The sequence below is a fragment of the Anomaloglossus baeobatrachus genome, chromosome 11, assembly GCF_048569485.1.
Source record: "Anomaloglossus baeobatrachus isolate aAnoBae1 chromosome 11, aAnoBae1.hap1, whole genome shotgun sequence".
Taxonomy (NCBI): Eukaryota; Metazoa; Chordata; class Amphibia; order Anura; family Aromobatidae; genus Anomaloglossus; species Anomaloglossus baeobatrachus.
This window is the reverse complement of record NC_134363.1, coordinates 147,788,641-147,812,228: the sequence shown is the minus strand read 5'-3', so window position 1 is coordinate 147,812,228 and position 23,588 is coordinate 147,788,641. Positions and strand designations below refer to the sequence as shown.

Here is a 23,588-nt window from a genome sequence, read left to right as displayed (position 1 = left end):
CAGCAGGCTGGCAGTAACATCGGTTGACAATGAGGCATAGTCCCATAATAAAGGAAAAGTCGAGACAGGTGCAATAATTCAAATAAACTCCAGCTTCACAAACTCTGTACTCTCCTTTATTCATTAAAATTCTTCCAATAAAACCATTGCCCAAGTTTCAGAAGTGAATTATTCACTCGTTTCGGATGTCGCAACATCCTTAATCCGAAGTCTCAGAATCAGTGTTTTATCAGCAGGAGATTATCACTGAAGGACTAGGTCTTGTGCAATGCAGTTCAGCTAATCTGTGTAACCCCGCCCCCACCACTGATTGGCAGATCACTGACAGAGAACACAGGAAGCTGCTAATCAGTGGTGTGGGCGGGGTTAAAAACAGATCAGCATTCCGAGCTCTGCTACGTTTAGGGATTCTACCAAAACGGCACCAAGCAGCTTAGGAAGCTGCCAGAATCAGGCTCTCTGCCCCTACATCGTGCCGCTCTGAGATTTCATAGCAAAAACCTGATTTTCTTTAAATGTGATGGCAGAACAGAAGCGGGGGGGGGGACTCAGAAATTTAAAAGAAAATATTTGGTCTTGTGAACAATGTTATCCGTTAATATGTAAGGTAACATCTGATGCCTTCTCTGTATCTCTATTGTTTAAAGGCCCAATTAGGGTACTTTCACACTTGCGTTGTGTTGAATCCGCTGGATCCGTTGCGGCGTCGTTTTGACGCATCCGTTATTTTTGTGGTGTCAACGGATGCAATGGGTCCGTTATTTCACAGGAATCCGTTAGCTGATTCCTGTGAAATAACGGACCGTTGCATCCGTTTGGCGTCCGTTAGGCGTCCGTCTAACGGAATCCGTCGGCTCTGTTTTATTTATTTTTTTATTTTTTTTCATTCTGGGCATGCGCAGAATAAATTAGCGGAACCCAGCAGCAGATTCCGTTGTTAAGCACTTAGCAACGGAATCCGCTACCATAGGGAATCATTATAAATTTTAACGGAACCAACGGAATCCGTTGTTTGGCGTCATTTTGACGCCAGCATTTAACGTTACATTCTGCGTTGCTTCCGCTTGGCGGAAGCAACGGAGCATCGGCCAACGGAAGCAACGCAGGTACTTTTGGCACAATCCGTCATCAATGCAAGTCTATGGGAAACAACGGAATCCGTTAACGGATTCCGCTGTTTCCCAAGACAGCGGATTGCGCCAAAAAAAACCAACGCAAGTGTGAAAGTACCCTTATATAAAAAATAAATGGAATGTAAATATTGCCACAGGCCAGGTACATATTGTGACATGAATTACTCAATATAATTGTCAAGTGTCACATTGTAACAATCTGTCGTCAAATTATGCAAAATATCATAGGTCCCTCCCGCACTGGTACTGTATATAAGTATTATTACAGAGTCAGTATCTTACCGGGATACGTTACAGGAAGATATGGACGTGTTTTGTAAGTAGAGGATTTTCCAAAGTTCTCTCTATTTGTTATATTGGTATATACTGGTTCATGTCAATAGAAATTGCTAATCATAATGGAGCCAGCAATGAGTCCACAGCAGGTTCACTGTCCATGGTGTAAACGTTTGCATCACTGTCTCCATCTTTATTATCCACAGTATTTGTTCCCCTGGTACTCTGGTTATTGGCTGGGAGGGTGAAGACTGATCTCAGCCCTTTACAAGAATGCTTAAAAGACCCTGAGTATGACGATCTGCTGAAAATTGCCAAATATGGTTTACCGGTCTGCACCAAAAAAATTAATCGAAAACACATTGTAATTGTTGGCGCAGGATTGGCCGGACTCTCCGCAGCCAAAGCGTTGCAAGACGCCGGGCACAAGGTAAGTCGGCTGATAAATAACTCATAGCTTCCAGTTTCTATTATAATAATAATAATAATCTTTATTTTTATATAGCGCTAAAATATTCTGCAGCGCTTTATATACATCATCATCCCTGTCCCCATTGGGGCTCACAAGCTAAATTCCCTATCAGTATGTCTTTGGAGTGTGGGAGGAAACCGGAAAACCTGGATTTCTAAAGCAAGATAGCAGATGGAAGAACATTCGCACAATTTTTTGAACTTCCCCATATACAGTACCAATTGTTCTGTCTAGTATTCCTATGTTTTCAATGGGGTGAGAGGAGGGGGTCATCTCCCCTTAAACAGAAGGATCAGGCAGGAAAATCCCATCTGACCAATCATCTCCTCCAACATCATCTGTTGAGGGAGAGTTGGAACTCACGGTGGCTCAGTGGTTAGCACTGCAGTCTTGCAGCGCTGGGGTCCTGGGTTCAAATCCCACCAAGGACACCATCTGCAAGGAGTTTGTATGTTCTCCCCGTGTTTGCGTGGGTTTCCTCCGGGTACTCCGGTTTCCTCCCACACTCCAAAGACATACAGATAGGGACTCTAGATTGTGAGCCCCAATGGGGACAGTATTGCCAATGTGTGTAAAGCGCTATGGAATTAATAGCGCTATATAAATGAATAAAATTATTATTAAAATTATTAACTCGGAGACCCTCATAGACATAGACAGGGCGGTATGTGGGCAAATGTCATAGACGTTGAGAAAGAGAACTATGATAAGCAATGAACTTCCATAGCCCCCACCCTGGATGCACCCCCATCCAACCTTCCTACAGTCCCCACCCTGGATGCACCCCCATCCAACCTTCCTACAGTCCCCACCCTGGATGCACCCCCATCCAACCTTCCTACAGTCCCCACCCTGGATGCACCCCCATCCAACCTTCCTACAGTCCCCACCCTGGATGCACCCCCATCCAACCTTCCTACAGTCCCCACCCTGGATGCACCCCCATCCAACCTTCCTACAGTCCCCACTCTGCATGTGCCTTCATCCATCTTTCCTACAGTCCCCACCCAAGATGTGCCCCCATCCATCTTTCCTACAGTCCCTACCCTGGATGTGCCCCCATCCATCCTTCCTACAGTCCCCACCCTGGAAGTGCCCCCATCCATCCTTCCTACAGTCCCACCCTGGATGTGCCCCATCCATCCTTCCTACAGTCCCCACCCTGGATGTGTCCCCATCCATCCTTCCTACAGTCCCACCCTGGATGTGCCCCATCCATCCTTACTACAGTCCCCACCCTGGATGTGCCCCATCCAACCTTCCTACAGTCCCACCCTGGATGTGCCCCATCCATCCTTACTACAGTCCCTACCCTGGATGTTCCCCCATCCATCTTTCCTACAGTCCCCACCCTGGATGTGTCCCCATCCATCCTTCCTACAGTCCCACCCTGGATGTGCCCCATCCATCCTTCCTACAGTCCCCACCCTGGATGTGTCCCCATCCGTCCTTCCTATAGTCCGCACCCTGGATGTGCCCCCATCCATCCTTCCTACAGTCCCACCCTGGATGTGCCCCACCCATCCTTCCTACAGTCCCCACCCTGGATGTGTCCCCATCCAACCTTCCTACAGTCCCTACCCTGGATGTGCCCCATCCATCCTTACTACAGTCCCCACCCTGGATGTGCCACATCCATCTTTCCTACAGTCCCCACCCTGGATGTGCCCCATCCATCCTTCCGACAGTCCCCGCCCTGGATGTGCCCCATCCATCTTTCCTACAGTCCCCACCCTGGATGTGCCCCATCCATCCTTCCTACAGTCCACACCTTGGATGTGCCCCCATCCAACCTTCCTTCAATCCCCACCCTGGATGTGCCCTCACCCATCCTTCCGACAGTCTCCACCCTGGATGTGTCCCCATCCATCCTTCCTAGAGTCCCCACTGTGGATGTGCCCCCATCCAACCTTCCTTCAATCCCCACCCTGGATGTGCCCCCATCCATCCTTCCTACAGTCCCCACCCTGGATGTGCCACATCCATCCTTCCTACAGTCCCCACCCTGGATGTGCCCCATCCATCCTTCCTACAGTCCCCACCCTGGATGTGCCCCATCCATCCTTCCTACAGCCCCCACCCTGGATGTGCCCCCATCCATCCTTCCTATAGTCCGCACCCTGGATGTGCCCCCATCCATCCTTCCTACAGTCCCCACTCTGCATGTGCCTCCATCCATCCTTCCTACAGTCCCCACCCAAGATGTGCCCCATTCATCTTTCCTACAGTCCCTACCCTGGATGTGCCCCATCCATCCTTCCTACAGTCCCCACCCTGGATGTGTCCCCATCCAACCTTCCTACAGTCCCTACCCCCATCCTTACTACAGTCCCCACCCTGGATGTGCCACATCCATCCTTCCGACAGTCCCCGCCCTGGATGTGCCCCATCCATCTTTCCTACTGTCCCCACCCTGGATGTGCCCCATCCATCCTTCCTACAGTCCACACCTTGGATGTGCCCCCATCCAACCTTCCTTCAATCCCCACCCTGGATGTTCCCTCACCCATCCTTCCGACAGTCTCCACCCTGGATGTGTCCCCAACCATCCTTCCTAGAGTCCCCACTGTGGATGTGCCCCCATCCAACCTTCCTTCAATCCCCACCCTGGATGTGCCCCCATCCATCCTTCCTACAGTCCCCACCCTGGATGTGTCCCCATCCAACCTTCCTTCAATCCCCACCCTGGATGTGCCCCCATCCATCCTTCCTACAGTCCCCACCCTGGATGTGCCCCATCCATCCTTCCTACAGTCCCCACCCTGGATGTGCCCCCATCCGTCCTTCCTATAGTTCGCACCCTGGATGTGCCCCCATCCATCCTTCCTACAGTCCCCACTCTGCATGTGCCTCCATCCATCCTTCCTACAGTCCCCACCCAAGATGTGCCCCATCCATCTTTCCTACAGTCCCTACCCTGGATGTGCCCCCATCCATCCTTCCTACAGTCCCACCCTGGATGTGCCCCATCCATCCTTCCTACAGTCCCCACCCTGGATGTGTCCCCATCCGTCCTTCCTATAGTCCGCACCCTGGATGTGCCCCCATCCATCCTTCCTACAGTCCCACCCTGGATGTGCCCCATCCATCCTTCCTACAGTCCCCACCCTGGATGTGTCCCCATCCAACCTTCCTACAGTCCCTACCCTGGATGTGCCCCATCCATCCTTACTACAGTCCCCACCCTGGATGTGCCCTCATCCATCTTTCCTACAGTCCCCACCCTGGATGTGCCCCATCCATCCTTCTGACAGTCCCCGCCCTGGATGTGCCCCATCCATCTTTCCTACAGTCCCCACCCTGGATGTGCCCCATCCATCCTTCCTACAGTCCACACCTTGGATGTGCCCCCATCCAACCTTCCTTCAATCCCCACCCTGGATGTGCCCTCACCCATCCTTCCGACAGTCTCCACCCTGGATGTGTCCCCATCCATCCTTCCTAGAGTCCCCACTGTGGATGTGCCCCCATCCAACCTTCCTTCAATCCCCACCCTGGATGTGCCACCATCCATCCTTCCTACAGTCCCCACCCTGGATGTGCCACATCCATCCTTCCTACAGTCCCCACCCTGGATGTGCCCCATCCATCCTTCCTACAGTCCCCACCCTGGATGTGCCCCCATCCGTCCTTCCTATAGTCCGCACCCTGGATGTGCCCCCATCCATCCTTCCTACAGTCCCCACTCTGCATGTGCCTCCATCCATCCTTCCTACAGTCCCCACCCAAGATGTGCCCCATCCATCTTTCCTACAGTCCCTACCCTGGATGTGACCCCATCCATCCATCCTACAATCTCCACCCTGGATGTGCCCCTGTCGCGGGCGGAGGGTCCGGCTGCTGCTGCTGCTCGCTCGGTTGGTGGCTCGAGTGGTGGGCCGGATCCCGGGGACTCGAGCGGCGCTCCTCGCCCGTGAGTGAAAGGGGGGAATGGTTTTGGGGATTTATTGTCTGTGACGCCACCCACGGTTGTGTCGCGGGCGGAGGAGGGGACGCTGCGCTCACCCACTGCTCAGGTCCGGCGGCTGCTGCTACTGCTGCTGCTCGGTGGTGGCTCGAGCGGTGGGCCGGATCCCAGGGTCTCGAGCGGGAATTGGTGTGTGGTTTGGGGGATATTGTCCATGACGCCACCCACGGTTGTGGTGAAGTTGTGACACCACCGCTGCTCTGGACGGGGATCCCGGGAGCGATGACAGGGAGCAGCTTGGATGTTGGTTCTCCCCTCCGTGGGTAGGGGGTTGGTTGTCCCGGGGCCCCGGTGAGGGTTTTAGGGATGGCAGGCGGGTTACGGGGCCTGGTGAGGTGCAGGGTCGCGGGGGCAGCGCTGTGCTGTACGGCACGGTGGTACTCACTCAGCCAGTAATTCACACAGAGTCTCTGGTCAAACAAACGGCTGGATGGACGGGTCCCACAGGCGGCTGCGGTTGCTCTCCTCCCGGCAGGTTGATGGTGACTGCCTTTCCCTGCACCGGTGTCGTGTTTACGGTTCCAATGGCTTCCCACCGGTAACCCGCTCCCCAGCTTGGATGGATGCTGAGGGAGCCCCTTTTGCCCGCAGGCTCTGGCCCTGGGAACTGTAGCCTTGGCGGTGACTGTGTTTCCCCCTACGGTGTGAGCTGTTGCCTTCAATCGGGTCTTGGCTGCTGGGAAACCCCGGAGGTTCCCTTCGCTAACGGATTTGACCGGTTTTACGGCGACTCCTAGCCTGGTCGGGGTCCGTAGGCCCTGCCGGATGGTGCTGGCTTCTCTTCACTCCCCGATCCGGTACCGGTGGGCCACCGCCCGTCCCCGGTCCGTACGGTTCACTCCAATCAGCCTCTCCTGCAGACGGTCACCACCATCTGCCAACCTTGCTGGGTGCCTGGGCCACACACCCGGACACGGTCAGTCTCCTCTGCCACCACTTTCCTCTCCAAAACTAAACTGAAAACTTTTCCCGCTTTCAGGACTGTGAACTCCTCGGTGGGCGGGACCAACCGCCTGGCCCACCCCCTGGTGTGGACATCAGCCCCTGGAGGAAGGCAACAAGGATTTGTGTTTGGCCTAGGTGTGCCTAGCCGGGGTGTAGGGTGTGTTGGTGTAGTACCTGTGACGACCTGGCTTGTCCAGGGCGCCACAGTTGTGGTGAGGTTGTGACACCACCGCTGCTCTGGACGGGGATCCTGGGAGCGATGACAGGGAGCAGCTTGGATGTTGTTCTTCCCCTCCGTGGGTAGGGGGGTTGGTTGTCCCGGGGCCCGGTGAGGGAGGAATGACAGGTGGGTTACGGGGCCTGGTGAGGTGCAGGGTCGCGGGAGCAGCGCGGTGCCGCACGGCACGGTGGTACTCACTCAGCCAATGATGAATGCAAAGTCTCTGGTAAAACAAACGGCTGGATGGACGGGTCCCACAGACGGCTGCGGTGGTTCTTCTCCTGGTAGGTTGGCGGTGTTTGCCTTTCCCTGCACCTGTGTTAAGTTCTTGGTTCTGGTGGCTTCCCACCGGTAACCCGCTCCCCAGCTTGGATGGATGCTGAGGGAGCCCCTTTTGCCCGCAGGCTCTGGCCCTGGGAACTGTAGCCTTGGCAGTGACTGTATTTCCCTTCACGGTTTGAGCGGTTGCCTTCAATCGGGTCTTGGCTGCTGGGAAACCCCGGAGGTTCCCTTCGCTAACGGATTTGACCGGTTTTACGGCGACTCCAAGCCTGGTCGGGGTCCGTAGGCCCTGCCGAATGGTGCTGGCTTCTCTTCGCTCCCCGATCCGCTACCGGCGGGCCACTGCCCGTCCCCGGTCCTTACGGTTCACGTCAACCAGCCTCTCCTGCAGAGGGTCACCACCGTCTGCCAACCTTGCTGTATGTACCCGAGCCACGCACCTGGACACGGACAGTCTCCTCTGCCACCACTTTACTCCTCACTCTTCCACTTCCCTAACTGATCTGACTTCCTTTTCCCGCCTCCAGGACTGTTAACTCCTCGGTGGGTGGGGCCAACCGCCTGGCTCCACCCCCTGGTGTGGACATCAGCCCCTGGAGGGAGGCAACAAGGATTTTTATCTAACTTCGGTGTTCCTAGCCGGGGTGTGGGTTGTGTTGTTGCAGTACCTCTGACGACCTGGCTTGTCCAGGGCGCCACACCCCCATCCAACCTTCCTACAGTCCCCACCCTGGATGTGCCCTCATCCATCCTTCCTACAGTCTCCACCCTGGATGTGCCCCCATCCATCCTTCCTACAGTCCCCACCCTGGATGTGCCCCCATCCAACCTTCCTACAGTCCCCACCCTGGATGTGCCCCCATCCATCCTTCCCACAGTCCCCACCCTGTATGTGTCCCCATCCATCCTTCCTACAGTCCCCACCTTGGATGTGCCCCCATCCATCCTTCCTACAGTCCCCACCCTGGATGTGCCCCATCCATCCTTCCTACAGTCCCCACCCTGGATGTGTCCCCATCCATCCTTCCTACAGTCCCCACCCTGGATGTGCCCCCATCCAACCTTCCTACAGTCCCCACCCTGGATGTGCCCCCATCCATCCTTCCTACAGTCCCCACCCTGGATGTGCCTCCATCCATCCTTCCTACAGTCGCCACTCTAGATGTGTCCCCATCCATCCTTCCTACAGTCCCCACTCTGGATGTGCCCCCATCCATCCTTCCTACAGTCCCCACCCTGGATGTGCCCCCATCCATCCTTCCTACAGTCCCCACCCTCGATGTGCCCCCATCCAACCTTCCTACAGTCCCCACCCTGGATGTGCCCCCATCCATCCTTCCTACAGTCCCCACCCTAGATGTGCCCCCATCCATCCTTCCTACAGTCCCTACCCTGGATGTGCCCCCATCCATCCTTCCTACAGTCCCCACCCTGGATGTGCCCCCATCTATCCTTCCTACAGTCCCTACCCTGGATGTGCCCCCATCCATCCTTCCTACAGTCCCCACCCTGGATGTGCCCCCATCTATCCTTCCTACAGTCCCTACCCTGGATGTGCCCCCATCCATCCTTCCTACAGTCCCTACCCTGGAAGTGCCCCCATCCATCCTTCCTACAGTCCCTACCCTGGATGTGCCCCCATCAATCCTTCCTACAGTCCCTACCCTGGATGTGCCCCCATCCAGCCTTCCAACAGTCCCCACCCAAGATGTGCCCCATCCATCTTTCCTACAGTCCCTACCCTGGATGTGACCCCATCCATCCATCCTACAATCTCCACCCTGGTTGTGCCCCTGTCGCGGGCGGAGGGTCCGGCTGCTGCTGCTGCTCGCTCGGTTGGTGGCTCGAGTGGTGGGCCGGATCCCGGGGACTCGAGCGGCGCTCCTCGCCCGTGAGTGAAAGGGGGGAATGGTTTTGGGGATTTATTGTCTGTGACGCCACCCACGGTTGTGTCGCGGGCGGAGGAGGGGACGCTGCGCTCACCCACTGCTCAGGTCCGGCGGCTGCTGCTACTGCTGCTGCTCGGTGGTGGCTCGAGCGGTGGGCCGGATCCCAGGGTCTCGAGCGGGAATTGGTGTGTGGTTTGGGGGATATTGTCCGTGACGCCACCCACGGTTGTGGTGAAGTTGTGACACCACCGCTGCTCTGGACGGGGATCCCGGGAGCGATGACAGGGAGCAGCTTGGATGTTGGTTCTCCCCTCCGTGGGTAGGGGGTTGGTTGTCCCGGGGCCCCGGTGAGGGTTTTAGGGATGGCAGGCGGGTTACGGGGCCTGGTGAGGTGCAGGGTCGCGGGGGCAGCGCTGTGCTGTACGGCACGGTGGTACTCACTCAGCCAGTAATTCACACAGAGTCTCTGGTCAAACAAACGGCTGGATGGACGGGTCCCACAGGCGGCTGCGGTTGCTCTCCTCCCGGCAGGTTGATGGTGACTGCCTTTCCCTGCACCGGTGTCGTGTTTACGGTTCCAATGGCTTCCCACCGGTAACCCGCTCCCCAGCTTGGATGGATGCTGAGGGAGCCCTTTTTGCCCGCAGGCTCTGGCCCTGGGAACTGTAGCCTTGGCGGTGACTGTGTTTCCCCCTACGGTGTGAGCTGTTGCCTTCAATCGGGTCTTGGCTGCTGGGAAACCCCAGAGGTTCCCTTCGCTAACGGATTTGACCGGTTTTACGGCGACTCCTAGCCTGGTCGGGGTCCGTAGGCCCTGCCGGATGGTGCTGGCTTCTCTTCACTCCCCGATCCGGTACCGGTGGGCCACCGCCCGTCCCCGGTCCGTACGGTTCACTCCAATCAGCCTCTCCTGCAGACGGTCACCACCATCTGCCAACCTTGCTGGGTGCCTGGGCCACACACCCGGACATGGTCAGTCTCCTCTGCTACCACTTTCCTCTCCAAAACTAAACTGAAAACTTTTCCCGCTTTCAGGACTGTGAACTCCTCGGTGGGCGGGACCAACCGCCTGGCCCACCCCCTGGTGTGGACATCAGCCCCTGGAGGAAGGCAACAAGGATTTGTGTTTGGCCTAGGTGTGCCTAGCCGGGGTGTAGGGTGTGTTGGTGTAGTACCTGTGACGACCTGGCTTGTCCAGGGCGCCACAGTTGTGGTGAGGTTGTGACACCACCGCTGCTCTGGACGGGGATCCTGGGAGCGATGACAGGGAGCAGCTTGGATGTTGTTCTTCCCCTCCGTGGGTAGGGGGGTTGGTTGTCCCGGGGCCCGGTGAGGGAGGAATGACAGGTGGGTTACGGGGCCTGGTGAGGTGCAGGGTCGCGGGAGCAGCGCGGTGCCGCACGGCACGATGGTACTCACTCAGCCAATGATGAATGCAAAGTCTCTGGTAAAACAAACGGCTGGATGGACGGGTCCCACAGACGGCTGCGGTGGTTTTTCTCCTGGTAGGTTGGCGGTGTTTGCCTTTCCCTGCACCTGTGTTAAGTTCTTGGTTCTGGTGGCTTCCCACCGGTAACCCGCTCCCCAGCTTGGATGGATGCTGAGGGAGCCCCTTTTGCCCGCAGGCTCTGGCCCTGGGAACTGTAGCCTTGGCAGTGACTGTATTTCCCTTCACGGTTTGAGCGGTTGCCTTCAATCGGGTCTTGGCTGCTGGGAAACCCCGGAGGTTCCCTTCGCTAACGGATTTGACCGGTTTTACGGCGACTCCAAGCCTGGTCGGGGTCCGTAGGCCCTGCCGAATGGTGCTGGCTTCTCTTCGCTCCCCGATCCGCTACCGGCGGGCCACCGCCCGTCCCCGGTCCTTACGGTTCACGTCAACCAGCCTCTCCTGCAGACGGTCACCACCGTCTGCCAACCTTGCTGTATGTACCCGAGCCACGCACCTGGACACGGACAGTCTCCTCTGCCACCACTTTACTCCTCACTCTTCCACTTCCCTAACTGATCTGACTTCCTTTTCCCGCCTCCAGGACTGTTAACTCCTCGGTCGGTGGGGCCAACCGCCTGGCTCCACCCCCTGGTGTGGACATCAGCCCCTGGAGGGAGGCAACAAGGATTTTTATCTAACTTCGGTGTTCCTAGCCGGGGTGTGGGTTGTGTTGTTGCAGTACCTCTGACGACCTGGCTTGTCCAGGGCGCCACACCCCCATCCAACCTTCCTACAGTCCCCACCCTGGATGTGCCCTCATCCATCCTTCCTACAGTCTCCACCCTGGATGTGCCCCCATCCATCCTTCCTACAGTCCCCACCCTGGATGTGCCCCCATCCAACCTTCCTACAGTCCCCACCCTGGATGTGCCCCCATCCATCCTTCCTACAGTCCCCACCCTGGATGTGTCCCCATCCATCCTTCCTACAGTCCCCACCTTGGATGTGCCCCCATCCATCCTTCCTACAGTCCCCACCCTGGATGTGCCCCATCCATCCTTCCTACAGTCCCCACCCTGGATGTGTCCCCATCCATCCTTCCTACAGTCCCCACCCTGGATGTGCCCCCATCCATCCTTCCTACAGTCCCCACCCTGGATGTGCCCCATCCATCCTTCCTACAGTCCCCACCCTGGATGTGTCCCCATCCATCCTTCCTACAGTCCCCACCCTGGATGTGCCCCCATCCAACCTTCCTACAGTCTCCACCCTGGATGTGCCCCCATCCATCCTTCCTACAGTCCCCACCCTGGATGTGCCTCCATCCATCCTTCCTACAGTCGCCACTCTAGATGTGTCCCCATCCATCCTTCCTACAGTCCCCACTCTGGATGTGCCCCCATCCATCCTTCCTACAGTCCCCACCCTGGATGTGCCACATCCATCCTTCCTACAGTCCCCACCCTGGATGTGCCCCATCCATCCTTCCTACAGTCCCCACCCTGGATGTGTCCCCATCCATCCTTCCTACAGTCCCCACCCTGGATGTGCCCCCATCCAACCTTCCTACAGTCCCCACCCTGGATGTGCCCCCATCCATCCTTCCTACAGTCCCCACCCTGGATGTGCCTCCATCCATCCTTCCTACAGTCGCCACTCTAGATGTGTCCCCATCCATCCTTCCTACAGTCCCCACTCTGGATGTGCCCCCATCCATCCTTCCTACAGTCCCCACCCTGGATGTGCCCCCATCCAACCTTCCTACAGTCCCCACCCTGGATGTGCCCCCATCCATCCTTCCTACAGTCCCCACCCTAGATGTGCCCCCATCCATCCTTCCTACAGTCCCTACCCTGGATGTGCCCCCATCCATCCTTCCTACAGTCCCTACCCTGGATGTGCCCCCATCCATCCTTCCTACAGTCCCTACCCTGGATGTGCCCCCATCCATCCTTCCTACAGTCCCTACCCTGGAAGTGCCCCCATCCATCCTTCCTACAGTCCCTACCCTGGATGTGCCCCCATCCATCCTTCCTACAGTCCCTACCCTGGATGTGCCCCCATCAATCCTTCCTACAGTCTCCACCCTGGATGTGCCCCATCCATCCTTGCTGGCAGGGGGCATGTGCCCCGGGTGCAGCTGGCAGGGGGTCGCTGTTGGGCTGCCTGATGCAATCTGATGGACCACATCACAGTTGAAGTGACTTTAAGAGGCCTAGGTGACAGAAAATACCCAAAAGTGACACCATTCTAAAAACTGCACCCCTCACACTGCACAAAACCAGATGCAAGAAGTTTATTAACCGTTTACAGGAACTAAAGTAATGTGTAAAGAAAAAATGAAAATTGAAAAACTATATCCTTCAATATTCAGTGATGCAAAAAAACCTTCATTTTAGAAAAAAAAAGTGTTTGGAGTTACAGTAACCAAACCTAGAAAAAACTTTTTAATGTACCCACATTGCAATACATTACACCTATCAGTATTACACTGACAGAATGCCTGTTAGACCATGCTCCTGGCATGGTCTAAGAGACCAATGTAGCTGGCAGACCCGAAGGTCGTCATTTTACTATGGGTTGCTGTGGCAACCCCCCGTAATAATGTTGCAGGGGTCCCAATCAGGTGGGAGAGGGAGCGCATTGATCACAGCATGTAGTGGGTTAAACAGCCAGGAGTGATGCAAGAATTGGCCCTAGCTGTGACAGTTGAAGCTAGACTATTACTTAAGTCGAGTCCCCAGCGGCTATCGTGTAGGCACAGCTCCTGTGCCCTTTGTAATCACCATGACATAGCAAGGTGTCAGGCACTCCTTATTGACCATGACGTATCGGTATGTCAAATGGCACGAAGGATTTAGAGGCACTCTGCCAACAGATTTTTGCTACGTCATCTGAGAGCAGCCTGATGTAGGCAAAGAGACCCTGAATTCAATTAAATATCACTTAGGGGTACTTTGCACGTTGCGACATCGCAAGCCGATGCTGCGATGTCGCACGCGAAAGTCCCCGCCCCCGTCGCAGGTACGATATTGTGTGATAGCTGGCGTAGCGAACATGAACGCTACGCCAGCTTCACATGCACTCACCTGCCCTGCGACCGTCGCTCTGGCTGGCAACCCGCCTCCTTCCTAAGGGGGCGGGTCGAGCGGCGTCATAGCGACGTCACACGGCAGGCGGCCAATAGCGGCGGAGGGGCGGAGATGAGCGGGATGTAAACATCCTGCCCACCTCCTTCCTTCCGCATATCCTACGGAAGCCGCGGTGACGCCGGTAGGAGATGTTCCTCGCTCCTGCAACTTCACATACAGCGATGTGTGCTGCCGCAGGACAGAGGAACAACATCGGACCGTCGCGTCAGCGTAATTATGGATTACGCCGACGCTGTACCGATGATACGATTACGACGATTTTGCGCTCGTAAATCGTATCATCTAGGCTTTAGTTTACTGGGTGCAGTGGTTCTGACACAGAGTTTTTAGATGTATCATGTAAAAGAGCTGAGAAAGCTGCCCCCACCCACACCACAGCTCTCAATGTACAATGTCTGTAGACATTGAGCTGCTTATCACAGGAAGGGGGCATGGTTGGACTAACTAAACTAGTTCAGCAATGATAAGCTCCTGGTCCTAAAACAATCAGTGCAAGAAAACATCAGCAGAGAGCTTGATAAGCGACGCAATGCTGAAATCTGTGTGTTAACCGCTACAGCATGCTGTTTTCAGATTACATAGCAAAAACAATGAGATTCCCTGATAATCCTTATATACTTTGCAATTGTTATACAAAATCAATGTTTTATCCGTCATATGACAGGTGACTGTGCTGGAAGCAGACGGCCGCGTCGGGGGTCGTGTGAGGACGCATAGAGACCCGGAGGGCTGGTATGCAGAATTGGGACCCATGCGATTGCCAGAGTCTCACAGGTATAATCAGTAGCGTATATAGATTTGGCTCTCAAATTGGTAGGGCAATGTACCCCGCCAGCTATATTATATACTGTGCGGTGGTATGGGGAGGAAAATGTGTCTGAATTATATAAAACGTTTGTATTAAAATGAATTATTTATTTTGTGCAAATTTTCATGAAGATTTTTCAAGGTTTGAAAATAATAGTTTGTATATATATTGTGAAAGAGTAAAAAAAAAAAAAGTAAAAACAATAGTGGGGGAGGAGGGGGATGTAGCTGCATTTCTTTGAAGCAGTAGCATAGTGATAGGACTCGGAGAGTAGGCCTTACTAGTGGCGTAACTAGAGTTTGATGGGCCCCAATACAATATTTGGACCCCCTCATTTCCGCATGTTGGTCAGATGTATGTATATGTATGTATACATTAAGCATTCTAAATCCTATAAAGACATACGAGCTGCCCTCCCCCCAGTATTTAATAATGTCCCCCATCCTGTACTAATGTCCCTCATCCTGGGCTCCTTCCTGGGAAATATGTCATCCATCCTGATATATATCCCCCTATCTCAGTAAATATGTGCCCCATCCTGATATATATGCCCCCTATCCCAGTAAATATGTGCCCCATCCTGGTATATACTGTTCCCCTCCTGGTATATAATGTCCCCCTCCTGGTATATACAGTATATTGCTCTTTTATAGCTGGCACACAGTGGTTAGCAGCTTTAGTCGGCATTGTCATGCGCCGCCTCAATCATGGGGACGCCGTTGAAAGCAGCCAGCTTCTGTTTGGCCGTCAGCTTGTATCACAGTAAAGGTACCCAATGGGTCTATTAGCTGCCTCAGACGCACATCCAGCTAAAGCTGGGGCCGGCGGGCCCCCTGCACCCCTGGGCCCTATCGCGATCCTTGCGACCGCGATTGTTCCGCCCCTGGGCCTTACAGACAATTGATGTAATAATAGTTATACCTGCTAATGAACACGTCATTCCCATAGGGAACTATGGCCCCCACAGCCGGACCCAAGCAATCCTCCATTTATTATTTTTCCTTAGAATAGATGATAAATATTGTTCATGAGACAACCCCTTTCGGAAAAATAAAAAATCTCCCTTCTTGAACATACCGTACTTGGTTCCTTAAAATAAACATATTGCAAAATGTTCTTTTGGTGAGGCGTGAGCAATCTTTGAATATTTGTATAACCTCATACAATAGGGTACATAATTAAAAAGTTTTTTTAGTGAAAACAAGTTATCACCAGCCTTGCAGATACTTTTACCCCATTCCAATGGCAGTGGTCATTCATTTGGGGCTGCCGAGCGCTACCCTCAGCTTTTTTCGGCAGCCTTATAGAGAAGAAATGGATCGGCGGTCAGGAACCCAAGCTGTTTTTCCATTTAACTATGCCTCTGTTCCCCCTTACAGGATTGTTCGTGAATACATTAGGCAGTGCGGCCTTGAGCTCAGACCTTTTATTTCATCAAATGAAAATAATTTTTACCTATTCAACAACATCAGACAAACAGAAAAGGACGTCAGGAAGAACCCAAACCTGTTTGGATTTATTCTAACATCAAAAGAAGAAGGCAAATCTATAGATGAGCTGTACAATCCGCTGTTATACAAGGTATATCCATTTTTTCTAATAGGGCGGATTTAAGGGGGCAAGGTGTCTGATCTTCCATAGACCTCTTGTCACGATTCCTCTGTGCAGAGCATCTTGCACACTGGGAGATGCTCTGCTGTCATTCCCTGGGCGACTGGCTGGCAGGTTGATTAACAGTGCAGGATTCCATGTTGGTTCTGGGAGGTGCTGATTACTCAGGTGTTCCATCTTCCGGGTACATGCTCTCCCAGAACCTCGCCAGTCGTACATTTTGGTCCTGTAGTTGTTCTGTTGGCCTGTGTGCCTGCCTGTGCTCAGATATTAGTTTCCTGACCCCGAACTGGTATTTGACTCTTCTCTGCCCGCTCCCTGTTCCTGACATGACCTCCTGGCTTTTGACCTTGGACTGTTACCTGACCAAGTCTCAGTTTTCTCCCTTTAATTCTGACCCTCGGATCATGACCTGACTACGCCTCTGTATACACCCTGTGTCCATACGTGTCCTCCTGTTACCAGACCATGTTTTTCCTGACTACTCTACCATTTATACTACCCGTAAGTACTGACTAGCATCACACCTCTTTAGAGATAACACATGAGATGTGCAGTCCTTAGGTTTTTTTAGGCAATTCTTGTGGTCAGATGGATCTTTTTGACTTTGACAAACATGGTAACCTAAACTTCAGTGGACCCTAAAGTCAATAATAGGCCTTCATCGTATTGACATCAGCAACCTAAAGCCTTAGTCGGACACCAGTTTTTTTTGCATCCCAAAAAAAAGGAAGGAGTGTTGTAAGTTTTACGTTTGGAAGAGTTTCATCAGGTTTTTTTTTTTCACTGATGAGAAAAACAAAAGTTTCAACACCTTCTCCTATCAGCCAATGACAAATGGACATCACACCGATGACATCCGAGTTCAGTCCAATTTTTTTCATGGACCCATAGGCCTGCATTGCCATATTTGATCAATAATCAATATTGGACATGTATCAGTGATTTTGCTTGGTCCGAGGAAAACATCTGACATGTGAACAGCCCCGTTGATGGTCATAGGTATCCATGAAAAAAGATGGAAAACATTCGAACATGAAAAACTGATATGATTGAGCTTTAAGAAAGCATAATAATATCATACAGGGTTGGACTGGCCCACGGGGGACCGGAGGATCATCTGGTGGGCCTTGGCACTGATACGTGCTGAAATCGCATCGATATGACACTTGTGTGTCAGCGATGTATTCATCCTTCTCCCAAGTTGACTATCTCTGGGAAGCCTGGTGATAAGCCATAAAGAAGGAGCAACGTTCTGTTCCTTACCACTAGTGAGTAGCATCTGCAGCAAGTGAACCTGTCCGCAGTGACGGGTACTGCTCTCCGACGTCAATGACATATATCAGACCTTTTGATTGAAGGAGAAAATACATACGGTACTAGCTATAGACTGAAAAAAGCCTATTAGCTCCATGTAGGAACCTCTATACTGGACATTTTGCAAAAAAAGTTCTACTCTGGTCTCCTCGTATGAGACGGTAAACTGGGCAACATTGACCAGGACATACACACCGGTATTACAATCTTGCTCTATTTGCCAACTCATCATTTTTATCTTTTTCAGGTCATCGCAAGCTCAAATGGCAATTGTTCTAAACTTCTGGACACATTTGACCATTCTTCTAAGGAGGTAATACAAGTCATTGATCAGAAAAATATATAAACTACTAGGGACATAATGAAAAGGGTCCAACAGCTCATCATTATGCAAACGCCTACCAGTTTTGGAGATGAATGTGGCCCCCTTATCTCTTGGGCCCCTGTTGACTTCACATGGGCTACACCCAGGTCTGTGTTACTTCACACAGCCCTGAGATTTCAATACCCTTCCAATCAACCTCTAAGTGGATATCCCCCTCCATTCCAATGGTTCGTAGCCTCCAATACATCTTTTCCTTGGCAATAATAGGATTTGGCTTCTTAATGATATTTCATATAGCGCCATCTTGTATTCAATGTTGAGGTTTTGCATCTACTGAGGTCTGTTTATCTGGATCAGCTGTTTTTGCCTTGATCCCTTCATGGCTGCTTGTAATGCTGCATCCCTGCACTCCTCTCCCACAGGGACGCAGTATCACTCAGACTGGTTGGATGAGTGTCTCCATTCTCTGGGTGCGGAGCCTCCTCTTTCAGCCATCTTTGTCCTCCTTCTTCTGGAGCCTGGGTGCATGACCTGTCCTACCTCAGGCCGGCATGGAGGTCTTGCACAGGTGCACTTTGATCTGCCCTGAGCAGGGCAGATCAAAGTATTGTAGTGTGCCAGCACAGGACCTCAATGCCGGCGAGTGTGTATGACGTAGGACGCATCATGCACCCAGAGACTTCAGAAGAAGGAGGATAAAGATGGCCGAAAGAGGAAACGCCGGTACTAGAGAACGGAGACACCCATCCGACCAGTCTGCACAGCACCAACCATTTAGGTGAGTATTATAAAGTGATTTTTACATTCTACACAGGGGCCTGGGTTCTTATATGCAGTATATTAGAATACTGTATATAAGAGCTCACTGGTGGTGGCCGCAGCTTATAGTCACCAAATCTGGTGACAGGTTCCCTTTAAGGCATACTCCCACTAGCGGAGGTGCCTGTTCAACACTCTCAGTTCTGTTAGTCAGTTGATGTCTGTCTAGTTAGTTGTTAGGTCAACTGCCCGTCATGTCCTGTTTTCCCTGTCTGTCCTGTCCCTGCCTGTACCTGTTCCCAACCCGTTGGCACCTGGTTCCAGTTCTGTTCCTGCCTGTACCTGGTTCCAGCCCTGTCCTGTTTGCACCTGATTCAAGTCCTGTCCTACCTGTACCTGCTGCCAGTCCGTCCTGCCCTGTTGGTGCTGGAGATTCTGCCTGTACATCTTGGCCATTTCATCTGCCTTCCTAGTGACTCTGCCTGGCTTTGCTGTCTGCCTCAATTTTCCCTAGTGGTCCCTGTCTACACTTGAGACTCAGTCCTGTCTGCTCCTGTGTCCGCCCTTGTCCTGGGGGACAGCTGCTACAATCCCAGACTTTACCCCTCGAAAGGGTAGGCCCGAGGTCTTCCTGTGGTACAGTGGGTCCACTTGTGCTCACCGCAGTTCCATCTGTGGTGGTGAGCGTTACACTGCTAAGTTATTCTTGTACCAGAAATATAAACATGTAATTTGAATGCAGAGAAAGTTAAGAATTGCAGACCTTCCAGCTCCGCAGAAGCAGGATATGGATGGTTTGGTGGTAATGTATTTGCTTTGTGCTTCTTCTCAACAGTCTTTCCTGGTGGATGTAGGACATCTAAGTGCAGGAGCGATTGAAATGCTTGGACACTACAAAAATACTAATGGAAACTACTACATCTCCTTCATTGAATCAGGATTGACTTTGATTAACGACAGCAGGTACAGATTGTTCCAGTTCTTCATCAATGTCTATGGAACCATGGTAGTGGGCTCCATCTGTGACTAGATGGTGACCAAATAACAATGTTTAAGGGGTACTTTACACGCTGCGACATCGCTGCCGATATATCGTCGGGGTCACGTCGTTTGTGACGCACATCCGGCGCCGGTAGCATCATCGCAGCGTGTAACACAAATGAGCGACGATCAACGAGCGCAAAAACGTGCAAAATCATTGCTCGTTGACACGTCGTTCATTTCCATGATATCGGTTCTACTGCAGGTATGATGTTGTTTGTCGTTCCTGCGGTAGCACACATCGCTATGTGTGACGCCGCTGGAATGACAATCATCTCCTTACCTGCTATCACCGGAAAAGGAGGAAGGAAGGAGGTGGGCGGCATGTTCCGGCCGCTCATCTCATCCCCTCCTTTTCTATTGGGCGAGCCGTTCAGTGACGCTGCTGTGACGTCGCTGTGACGCTGATCGAACCGCCCCCTTAGAAAGGAGGCGGTTTGCCGGTCACAGCAACGTCGCAGGGCAGGTAAGTGCGTGTGACGCTGCCGTAGCGATAATGTTCGCTACGGCAGCTATCACCACATATCGGCCGTGTGACGGGGGCAGGTGCAATCGCGCTCGACATCGCTAGCAAATGCAAGCGACATCGCAGCATGTAAAGTACCCCTTAGGCTTCAAGGAGCAATGAAGATCTTAGATCTGGCCAAGAAGACAAGAAATAGATAGAACTTTTCCATGAGTATTTCCGATTGAGAAGGTCCAGGAACAGGGAACTGTCATGGCTGACTTTTATGGCATTTGTCAAACATCTTTAGAGTCTTATTTTTTACTCAGGTTTCTAAAATTTTGCAAAACTTCCTCTCATGCTGAAAAATATCCCAATAACAAGCTGAACTGGATTGTTGTTGCCCCCAACCCTTCCCCATTAGTGCCCCATATACATTAGACTAATGTCAGCCAACTCAGATGGTATTGATGTATTTGAATGACGGTGTAATGTGTATGAGGGCCCCAAACAATTGATTGTCAAGGGAGATGAGGACCGATTTTGGACTTAAGATGTCATGCAGTTTTCAGTGTTGGGTGCCATGCCGGCGTCAGACTGTTCACACTGCAGAGTTCGACAGGCAGCTTGAAATTCCTTAGATGCACAGCCTGTCATGGGCTGGATCTGGCTGTGCTGCTCTTCAGTTCACCAGGAGTTAATTCCTGCACGGAGATCAGGCTGCTGATTTTCAACCTCAGCCACCTTTACCCTTTATAAGGTTCTGGATTCTGAGACTGAGTGCCAGATATAGCTTCTGCTTCCTCGGTTCCTGTGGTTTTCCTGTTCTATGGTGATCTACAAGTTGCGGTTCTGCGTGGTGTGTGAGTTCTCCAGTTGTGCATTTATTTCCTACCCCTTTTACGTTACTCCCCTATTCACATACTGTCCCTCTTTTGTGTTTTAGTGCAGTGTGCATGAGTTTTCATTTATCCTTGTCTTTGCCTATTAGTCTGGTTTTGGTTACTGGGTTTCCAGCGTGCTCCCAGGGTGGGGAGGAGTAGTATCAGGGTTTGAACGGTAGACTGGGCCATGCCGGGGGCTCAAACCTGCCTACCATTGAGCTTACATTCCAGATAAGGGACAGTACAAAGGCCCCAGCTTAGCCTAGGAGCCCCTGCTCCATCTGTACATATTCCATGACAGAAGATCCCTTTGTTCTCCAGAAGATAAGCTGCCACCAGACATGTCTGTCTCATAAGAACACAGGATTACTGCGTTGAATGAAGCCTTGTTCAGTCTACATCCATGTTTATGGGTGGCTTTAGGCTATTGTAGGCTTAGAAATGTGTAGATTTAAGAGATAGATCGACAGATTGGTGGATAATATTTGTAAAATCTGTAGTTGGGTGTTACAAAAATTCAAACCTTCAACTACTTTATTTTCTCCATAGGTTAGATGAGATTGTTGGCGGTTTCGACCTGTTGCCCAGAGCATTTGCCAAAAAGCTAGAAAACGTCATCAAACTAAACTCCACCGTGGTCAAAGTTAACGTCACAAAGGAACAAAAAATATGTGTCCAGTACCTGAAAAAGAATTCTTCTGCTCTCTCCAGCATATTCGCAGACTACGTCATCATCACCTCCACCGCAAAGGCCACCAGACTTATAGACTTCAGTCCTCCTCTGAGTAGTGAGAAGTCCCATGCTTTGCATTTTGTTCACTATACAAGTGCCACCAAGATTCTCCTGAGCTGCACAGAGAGGTTTTGGGAAAAGGACGGTATAGTCGGTGGCAAAAGTTCTACAGATCGACCATCTCGTTACGTCTACTACCCAAGTCATAACTCCACTAATGGGAGAGGTGTCCTTCTGGCATCATACACCATAGAAGAAGATTCGCTCTTCTTTACGGCACTCAGTGATGAAAAATGTGTTGATGTCGTCTTGGAAGACTTAGCCATCATCCACCAAAGACCAAAAGAGGAGCTGAGGAAACTCTGCCCAAAGTTCGTGGTGAAGAAATGGAGTCTGGATCCCTATTCCATGGGAGCATTTGCCTTTTTCACTCCATATCAGTATGGGGACATGTATAAAGATTTATCCAAACCAGAAGGCAAAATTTTCTTTGCCGGGGAGCACACGTCATTCCCTCATGGCTGGACTGACACAGCCCTTAAAAGTGGTCTGAGGGCAGCAAGAGACATTCACAATAATGCTAATTGTTGATTTTGATGGATTTTCTTGTATAGACTCATCTACATTTAGGAATAAAATATGATCCAACAAATAGATGTAGTCGTAGATGACTGGTGATCGGCACTGATGGCTGTGGAACATCTGAAGGCTTATGTACAGTAGATCTCTAAGACTTGTATGGCCACCTAATGTGCGTCCTAAATGTTGAAATCTATCTTGGTCTCACACAGAGGAGACCGACCACCTTTCTCCTGATATCTGGATATGCTATAAATGTCATAAGAGCAGCAGCTCCGGAGAACTCAGAGTCGTGTAATGCGTTAGTTCTCCTTCGCGGCAGAGGGTGGTGGTCTTGAGCAGGTCCATGGTTGGTCGGGGATGAGCAGTAGTTTATATTGTGGCCATTGAGCTTCATGTTCTATCTCTGTAGGCCAGACACTATATGCTATACAGAGAGGGGTTTTTTCATTGTCTGTTGCATAATAGCATTGTCAGTCACAAGTGACCCCATCATAGTGTATAATATCAACAGATACATGCAGAAGGCCGGAGTCACACTTGCGAGTCTCGCTTCGGCATCACCCGGCACGGCTGCACACTCTCCTGACAGGAGCGTCTCAGCTGCATAGAAATACATGCAGCCAACCTGCTTCTATCAGGACACCGTGCAGCCGTGCCGGGTGATGCCGATGCGAGACTTGAAGAGTGATGTCCAGAGATTTCCCATCAACAATATATGAGCTACAGACCCCCCATAACAGTATTCCAGCCACAGATCCCCCATAATAGTGTGCCATTTACACATCCCCCATAGCAGGATGCCAGCCACAGATCCCCATAGCAGTGTGCCAGCCACAGATCCCCATAGCAGTGTGCCAGCCACAGATCCCCATAGCAGTGTGCCAGCCACAGATCCCCATAGCAGTGTGCCAGCCACAGATCCCCATAGCAGTATGCCAACCACAGATCCCCCATAATAGTGTGCCATTTACACATCCCCCATAGCAGGATGCCAGCCACAGATCCCCATAGCAGTGTGCCAGCCACAGATCCCCATAGCAGTGTGCCAGCCAGAGGCCCCACCACAGTGTGCCAGCCATAACTCCCCTTAATGTGTGCCAACCAGAGATTCCTTCAGAATAGCGTGCCAAGCTGCCAGCCACATAAATATTATTTTGTGCTACTTTCAGCACCTCATGATGGATGCATAGTGTTCACAGGAATGACAGTGTGTCAGCCACAAATCCCCCATAAGTGTGCCAACACAGATCCCCCATAACAGTGCACCAGCCACAGATCCCCCATAATAGTGTGCCAACACAGATCCCCGTAACAGTAT

At 52.1% G+C, this 23,588-nt stretch overlaps 1 protein-coding gene across 1 annotated transcript; it reads left to right on the top strand.

Moving 5' to 3' along the window:
- Window positions 1-1,436: 1,436 nt before the first annotated feature.
- LOC142255877 (L-amino-acid oxidase-like) lies at window positions 1,437-22,279 on the top strand. Its single transcript, XM_075327324.1, has 7 exons — window positions 1,437-1,449; window positions 1,616-1,839; window positions 14,430-14,539; window positions 15,953-16,154; window positions 17,749-17,814; window positions 19,421-19,548; window positions 21,505-22,279. Exons 1-7 carry the CDS (start codon window positions 1,437-1,439, stop codon window positions 22,277-22,279), a joined length of 1,518 nt encoding a protein of 505 aa, XP_075183439.1.
- The last annotated feature ends 1,309 nt before the right edge of the window (window positions 22,280-23,588 follow it).

What these genes read in the sequence shown, in the direction of transcription:
- LOC142255877 (XM_075327324.1), top strand. An exon ending in ACAATCCGCTGTTATACAAG is followed by an intron (nt 16,155 to 17,748) that starts GTATATCCATTT and finishes TATCTTTTTCAG; the next exon opens with GTCATCGCAAGCTCAAATGG. An exon ending in ACTTTGATTAACGACAGCAG is followed by an intron (nt 19,549 to 21,504) that starts GTACAGATTGTT and finishes TTTTCTCCATAG; the next exon opens with GTTAGATGAGATTGTTGGCG.